The 8,653-nt window shown below is 35.8% G+C and overlaps 1 protein-coding gene across 1 annotated transcript; it reads right to left on the reverse strand.

Moving 5' to 3' along the window:
* Positions 1-386: 386 nt before the first annotated feature.
* ccdc87 (coiled-coil domain containing 87) lies at positions 387-7,617 on the reverse strand. Its single transcript, XM_067428549.1, has 19 exons — positions 7,229-7,617; positions 6,778-6,929; positions 6,017-6,267; positions 5,717-5,888; positions 5,545-5,638; positions 4,809-4,888; positions 4,535-4,689; positions 4,321-4,441; positions 4,035-4,235; positions 2,915-3,034; positions 2,679-2,794; positions 2,461-2,590; positions 2,235-2,344; positions 1,900-2,015; positions 1,768-1,799; positions 1,249-1,431; positions 1,047-1,161; positions 761-903; positions 387-678 (listed from the first exon to the last, which is right to left on the reverse strand). Exons 1-19 carry the CDS (start codon positions 7,314-7,316, stop codon positions 439-441), a joined length of 2,619 nt encoding a protein of 872 aa, XP_067284650.1. The 5' UTR covers positions 7,317-7,617; the 3' UTR covers positions 387-438.
* Between the last annotated feature and the right edge of the window lie 1,036 nt (positions 7,618-8,653).

Genomic DNA, 8,653 nt, shown 5'->3' on the forward strand with positions numbered 1-8,653 from the left:
GGAAGACCAAAGAGGAGGTTTATGGATGTAGTGAAGGAGGACATGAAGGTAGTCGGTCTGAGAGAAGAGGATACAGAGGATAGGACTAGATGGAGGCAGATGATTCGCTGTGGAGACCCCTGAAGGGAACAGCCGAAAGAAAAAGAAGAAGTACTAAAATAACTGATAAATAAAAATGAATAAAACTACATATAAAACACACAAACAAAATTACTAATTCTTTAAAATTAAAATTGAAAAATTAAAATTATAACTAATACAAAATATTAATAAAAACAATAATAGTATCTTAGATATACTAAAATAACACTGGTGTGTAATACATATAAACAAACTGTATTTATTTAATCTCATAATCAAAATGAATCAATCAGCTCTATAAAAATCAACAGATCTTGTTTTATTTGCTAGTATTTGGCCTACATCAGTATATATTTTTTAAAGTTCACAGTGTTGCATTAAATGGCCACGTCTCTCACAGTTGGATGGAAGTTGTTCATGGAGATTTTGATGGTTGCCTGAGTGAAGCTCCTGGCTTTGGCTCAGAGGAGGAAGCCTTACAGGAAGAGCCGCTCGTCCTTCTACAAACATCTCCAGCGAATGGACTCTTCTCTCCTGCTGCAGCCAGTACAGCATCTCAGTACGGTCCCAGCGCATCTTCTCCGTGTATGGCCGACCCTGTTGGAACCAAAACAGCAGTGACAAGAAAGAACAACAGGATGAACAGTTTCTAACCAATGGGGTCCTTGTATACACTCACCTCATAGCTGATGCTGTCATTGAAACGGGTTGTGATGTGGTCCATAGTCTTGGACAGTTCTTGATCTACAACTGAAATCTGAGAGTTGAGATTCTCCCTTTGACTTGCCTCCTCCATTCTAGCGATAGATGAACCATGATAACCTGTGTGTTTGCAATGAATCTGTATTAGATTCATTCTTTTGTTCAAATAATAATAATGTCTCGAAATATAAAGCGATGCAGCAATACACCATCCCAAATTTCAAAAAAGGGTCAAAAGTCATTACGATGTCCCTCTAATGTACCTCGCCGGAAAAATCTGTTGGGGTCAGATGCCTCCCTCTCAAAGTCCTCCAACCTGGAGAGCAAGAGCTCCCTCTTCTGGATCAAACGAGCAGCCTGCTCCCAAGCAGCTATTGCCTGATAGCACAAATAAACCCACTTGACAACATAAAACCTTGATGATCATCATGGAGAGCCAGAAGAGTTTATTCACATTATCTCTACCTCCTGCAGATGGTCCCTGTACTCATGGGAGCTGTATTTGATGGCCATGTCTAGTCGCTGTCCTTCTGGCAGACGCAGGGCGTTCCAGACCCTTTCCAGCCTGACCTGCATCTGTTCTCCATCCAGCAGACCAGCAGCTGGACCTTCACCCTCCTCTTCAGGACACACATCCTCTCCCACAGACTGAAGAACATCAAACAATCAAACTATCTATCTATCAATCAAACTATCAATCAAACTATCAATCAAACTATCTATCTATCTATCTATCTATCTATCTATCTATCTATCTATCTATCTATCTATCTATCTATCTATCTATCTATCTATCTATCTATCTATCTATCTATCTATCTATCTATCTATCTATCTATCTATCTATCTATCTATCTATCTATCTATCTATCTGTCTGCCCATCCTAAAATAACACTAACATGACATGATAATGATGACAAAGCAGAAATCAGTGAAAAACAGAAGTGAGGCATTATATTATGAGGAAGAGAACATGAACTCACTGCATCTTGTATTTCCTCTTCTGGATTTTTCTCTGAAACACAGATATTTTGGCACTCATGCCTTTTTTGAACACTAAAAAAATGCATGTTCATAAATGAAACCTTACTTTTTTATAGAAAACAATAGCATACCATCTAGTTCTGGTTCCATCCCCAGTCCTCCCATCTTTATGGTGTTGATGTTCCAGAATCCAGGAACAAATTCCTGTTTCTGTCTCCTAAGTGAATTGATTCTTTCCTGCTGCACTCTGGAAGAGATGAGGGTCTGATAAAAATTAGAAGCTAAAATCTACAGATTTAATTATAGAAGTTAAATAAATGGAACAGGCGAAACATTTGCATTTAGCCATTTGCTCACAGTCACATTCTCAGTATTAGAAGTGTTGTCTGATGGACGAAAAACAATTGCACATCATCAAAATGAGGGAGGATAAACTAGGAATGAATCCTAGTTGTTAATACCAGACCTTCTCCTCTCATCTCTCTGCAGCTGAGCCAGCTTGTGTCTCTCTGCTTCTTCATCAACATCATCTTCACTGTCATACAGGTGAAACAGCACTGACAGATAATCAGAGTCCTTCAAAACCAGGGCACAAATAACACAAGCACAACTGTTCAAGTCCACAAATGAGCCTGCATCCTGAATATATCAGGCATGCGTTACTCATAAACACACTCCTATTATAAACTTACCTGACTGGAAATGTAGTTAAGATAATCATCCAGTGATAGTTGACACCTCCACCAATGAAACCAGGCTCTGTATGCACGTGTGGTCGCATCCACAGGCCTCTTTCTGTTCGCATCCCTCTTAGTTCTCTCTCTGCATTTATGCCATTCAATTAAAGATTTTATATCATTTGAGGGTATCAAATAACCACAAACACAGCTAATAAGAAAGAAGAGATCACCTGTAAGATATGCTGTATGGGTTGGGTTTCCTGAGTGATGGGTTGATTAGTTTGTCATCAATTACTCTTTTTGAGCAGCATGTGGCATTTGTCAGAGCAGGCTCGATCCTGGGATCCTTTTAAACAAAGAAAGTGATATGAGGAAACTTCATGATTTGAGGATGTTGTGATGTCATCTACAAAATATCTACATTTGAAAATACGCCAACTAGTCCCCAAGCCCAAACTCAGCTTACCTCATCAAAGTTGAAATACTTTGTTGAAATACTTTTGGATAATTCTTCATAGACTTTGCTCATATCCATATTTTCTTCAACCAAGTTCCGGTCCATCTGAGCAACCGATGCTGAATCGATCTAGAGGTTTAGAATGATTATATAGGTAAGTCCAATATAAGTCATATTAGTTGTAGCTTAGTTTATAATATAGGGTGGATATATATACTCCCGGTCAAAAGATTGAAAACATTAAGGTTTTTCAATGTTTTTGAAAGTAGTCTTTTAATCTCAACAAGACTGCATTTATTTGATCTAAAATACGGGTAAAAACTGTAATACTGTGACATATAACAACTTAAATTAACTGGTTTCTGGTTTAATATAGTTTAAAATCAAATGTATTCCTTTGGCGGCAAAGCTGAATTTTCAGCATCATTACTTCAGTTTTCAGTCACATGATCTTTCAGAAATTTGATATGCCAATTTGGTGCTAAAGAAACATTTCGTAATATTACTGTTAAACGGTAGGTTGTGCTGCCGTTTTATAAATAAAAACCATTTGTTTATCCATTTGTGTGGACATTTTATAAATAGAATTGATAAAAATAAAAAGATAAATTGATAAATAGAAAGCTCAAAAGAACAGTATTTATTATAAGCATAACTTTTTGGGAATATTTATAAATTTCATAAATGTTTTTAGTGTCTTTTTGATTAATTTAATGTGCCTATGCTAAATAAAAGTATCCATTTATTTTCTGTTTTTCTTTTTTTTAATCTTACCCCAAACTTTTGAATGGCAGTGTATCATGACAAAAAATAAATAAGCAGCTAAAACTGTTTTCAACATTGATAATAATAAGAAATTATCTTAGAATGGTTTCTGAAGTATAATGTGACACCGAAGACTGAAGTATCGGGAGTTGAAAATTCAGTTCAGCTTTGGAATAAGGAATAATTAATAAGGAATTTTACACAGGAATAAGTTAACCAATAAATATATTTAAAACATATGAATATAAAAAAACTAAATGTAATAAAAATGCCAAAAGTACATAACAAAAAAAACACTTAAAATATTACAAATATTAATCAATTTTAATAGTATATAAAAAAAAAATACAACAACACATAGCACCTCTTTAATGAGATCATTGTAGACTGGTGGGTGCAGTTTGATGGTGTCCTGGAGAATCCTATCATACACTCTGGCTGCTGCTTTGTTGAGCACAATGGTGTGAGGTAAAACCTTCACTATGACCACGTCTCCTTGTGTGTGTGAAGGTTTCTCCACAATAACTTTGTGCTTCTTTGTTTTTTCCTCTTCTTCCATTAATTTCTAGAAAGAAATGCCCATGAAAAAACTGTAAATTGGCACAGGTATACTTCACACAATTATGTATGCAGTGAGTTTATTTCTGTACCTGTAGTCTTTGTTTGAGCCTTTGGAGTCTGCTAGAATTATAACAGATCATGGCTTCTATAAGTGGGCACGGCTCTGCCTCAAGGTTACTGTCATCCTTGTAGTCGCTCTCTTGTAATAATCTAAAAACACATATGCACAAATGCAGTTCCATTTCTGATTACTCATGCACACTGTGATTAATATGTTGTATGGGAACTTGGTTACAGCCAAACCTCCTCAGATCCTCCCCAGGACTGACATGTTTCTCCATGCTGGAGGGATGATCTGTGGACAGTACGACCAATGGGGATGGAGGCCGATCGGGCAGCGTTATCTCCAGCTCCCACAGAAGTGTTTCCCTCTGTAGGTCAGGCATGGAATGACATCCCTACAAGGACGGAAGGAGAAATTGTAAAGAATATTATAAAGGCTACAGGCTACGGTAAACTTTTAAAAGTTGCAATATGGAATTTGTGCATTGCAGTTTGATTTAAAAGTCCTGGTCACCTTCATTCTGAACAACTGGTTTTGACTGGGACTCTGATCCTGCTTTTCTGTCGGTATACTGGCCATGCTGGCTGTGGAACCTGGACACAAGAACAAGTTACAGTGTCCTGATGCCATATCCTAAATTATAACCCATCACTTAAAAGGGATAGTTCATACAAAAATTTGTGACTCTGTCATCAAATTTTATCTTAGCTATCAAAATCCAGTGTTCGGCACTTTGCGTACGTGAGTTTTTGTTGTAGATGTCTTAAAAAAAACAAAAAACAAAATTGTTGTGTACTGTGCTAATTAATTGAGATTTCTTACAGCTCTTACAGGTTTTTGGCCTTGTCTGTTCCGTTGCTTCTATTACTCTCCCCTTTTTTGTAAGTTGCTTTGGATAAAAGCGTCTGCTAAATGATTAAATGTAAATGTAATGTAAATGTTATCTATCTATCTATCTATCTATCTATCTATCTATCTATCTATCTATCTATCTATCTATCTATCTATCTATCTATCTATCTATCTATCTATCTATCTATCTATCTATCTATCTATCTATCTATCTATCTATCTATCTATCTATCTATCTATCTATCTATCTATCTATCTATCTATCTATCTATCTATCTATCTATCTATCTATCTATCAAAACATTGCAGGTTGGAACAACATATGTCCGGAATACATGGTGACAGAATACATTTTTTTGGCTAAACTATCCCTAAATAAATCTGTATCTTGCCGTACGCGTGTTGTCTGTTTTATAGCAGATTGGCTCCATGTGGCAGGGCAAGAGATCATACGCATGTTGCAGATCCATCTCCCAGTTTTTCTCCTGAATCTGGACACACACAAATTAGCTAATAAGACCTTAAGACCTTACCGTCTCTTTTTACAACATGCATACACACAAACGCACCTCCTTGAGGTCATCCTCAGCAGCCTTTTTTTGTGGTGTGCCCGTCTTAGACCTCTCCATGCTAATAGAGCATGTCTGTAGACCCATTTTCTGTGTAACAGCACTTGTTTTGGCCTTCCGTGCAGCCTTGATTTCTGTGACAATCCTGCACCTTATGGAGTGAACATTCAAGCTGTAAACAAAACAGTAACAATCTACTGTGAATAAGCAATGTCGCATTATATGACATCAAATTGCTTTTTTTATGGGATAAGAGCCTGTTAAAGTCACTGTAATTTAGGTAAAAAGAGTAGCACTCACAGTCGTGTACAGTCAATAGCGAGCTGAGCTGCCACCCTTCTGCGATTAGCACAGACACTGAAGACGCCTCGCTTCTGTAACGTTTTCGTCAGCTGCAGGTATTGAAGAAACAGCTGCTCACAGGTGTGCAGCACTTCTCCAAAGGTCCGGCAGTGCAGCTGCACTTTCTCTTCCTGGGTCAGTGTGGTGTCTACAGATGGGGTTTTCAGGTTCTGCCAGATCAGACCCAGCTCAGAGGTCAACACTGCAGTCTGAAGATCACAAGCAAAAAGAAAAGGGGTATATCTTGTAAACTCATTTTTAAAAAGAATTCATACTTCCGGCAGCATTTTAGGTTTGAGATTGACTGCATAAACTAACTATACCACTCAACAAATATTAAGCAGCAGAACTGTTTTTAACATTGCTAATAATAAGAAATTATTCATGATCATCAAATCAGCATATTAAAATGAATTCTGAAGGACTGTGGGACACGGAATTAATGAAGCTGAAAATTCAGATTTACCATAATTTGCCATCACAAATTAATTTTATTTTCAAATAATTTTAGAATAGAAAACAGTTATTTTAAATTGTAATAATATTTTACAATATTACAGTATTTTTAATCAAGTAAATTAAGCTTCGAAGAGCATACGGTTTATATAGGACCTTTCTAAGACACTAAAAACTTTAAAAAAACTTCACCAACACCAAAGTAATTTTATATATATATATATGTATGTATGTATGTATGTATGTATCTGTTTGAGACTGACCAGAGACTTTCTGTCTTCATGGCAGATGGAGTGAGGTTGTGATTTCTGGATGATTCTCTCCTCCAGCTGTTTGCACAACTGTCTCAAAGAGGTTGGAATGCTTTTATCCTTCTTATAAGCTAAAGACTCTGATCTGACCTCCTTAGACCTGTCTAAAGATGAATTAGTAAATCAGCAAAAAATGTAATAAATGTAATGTAATAGTTCAAGATTCTTTATTGTCACTATACAATTGCAGCGAAATTTAGAGCAATCCTTTCAGTGCGGTCACATATACTTATACACATATACACATATACTTAACACATATACTTACAACAAAAAAACAGTGCAGCTAGGCAAATAGCCAATATTGCAGAGTAAGCATTGCAAGCAGTAAGAACTGCATGAAGTGATGTCAAAATTTCAAGAATTAATTAACTAGAGAAGGCCAGAGAAAAAAAGTGCCAACCTGTCATCCTGTGACCACTCATGTCCAAGTGGCAGAGCAGTGAAAGAGGTCCCAGAAGGTTCTGAACCTCCTGACTGTGGACCATCATTTGAAGGTACTCACATTTGATGTGGCCAGCAAACCTGTGTGTGCTTGTTGTTTTCCCAGTAATTCAAATGTCTTGCAGTCTTATGTAGCCTACCAAACTATATTAAACAAGCTGCAAAGTTTGACTTTATATTTTAAAGCCTTACAAGCTTGATTAGTAGCCAAATAATAGATAATAGGCCTAATTTAAAAATAAACTTTTCAGCATTCATACAGCAACATTTAAGGTTGGAAAAAAAATCTAAATAGGACGCAACAGTGTTTAAAGGTTTAAATCTGGTGCACACATCAATGAATGTGACCTGATTTCTGTCACAATTATACGAGTAAACTGCAATTTCTAAAAATAGACGGATTAATTAGGTTATAGTGCACGGTCTTTTTAAGATAAAAAGCAAAATCGTTACAAAAAAATATATTTATCCATTGTAATAAAGCAACTGAAGAGTTCCGCCTAACTTTACATGAGTCCTAACAAGTCACGTTCCCCTGGAAACCCCCGGCAGAAGTCACGCACGACGTCATTGCGCAACCTTCTTTTTGTGGTTCATTTAAATACTCTAGAAATGAATTAAAACAAAAGTAATGCTGTCTGTTCATTAACACGAAGTCATAAAAACTGCATGCGCATTAATAAACAACAAAACGAATGAAAAAGCTATTTAGTCTTGATAAAACAAAAGTAGTCAGTGGTTTTCAATCCTTTAATTGCCACGACCTTCAAATATGATCATCCTCGTGAAAAGGAGATACTAGAGTAACGTACTGGTAAATGTATTGTTTATTTATTTGGTCTAATTTTAATGTGTGTATTAATCAAAAACTGTATTTACTTGAATCTTACTTTATACAATAATAATAACTAATCTATTTTATTTTATTCACATTTTTTATTCATTCATCTGAATCTAGTTTACGTATTTATATGAATCTTATTATTTCTTTATTTTATTACAGTTTTTCTCTAGATTTTACCGGGGACCCCTCTTAATTGCGTTCTCCGGGGGGTCACATGACATCTCAACAAATACCAAAAGTCATAGAACCCGCCTAGTGAACAAATAAATTATTTGTTAAAATATATATTATTTTTTTATAATAAATATATTGTTAAATAAAACAAATAAACGCATTGCAGTTTAAAGTTTAAACAACACTAAATGTACAACATTTAAATGTACAACAGTCTTAGTAAATGAGTATTTGCGTTCAGTATTTTTTTCATTTGGCACATTTGGTGAATGTTTGTTCATGAATTCTGCACTGATGAGAGATACAGACCGTCCAACAACAAAACAGCACTAACCGTCAGATAAAAATAGAATTGACCCTAATTTA

This window comes from Pseudorasbora parva, chromosome 20 (genome assembly GCF_024679245.1).
Source record: "Pseudorasbora parva isolate DD20220531a chromosome 20, ASM2467924v1, whole genome shotgun sequence".
Lineage (NCBI taxonomy): Eukaryota > Metazoa > Chordata > Actinopteri > Cypriniformes > Gobionidae > Pseudorasbora > Pseudorasbora parva.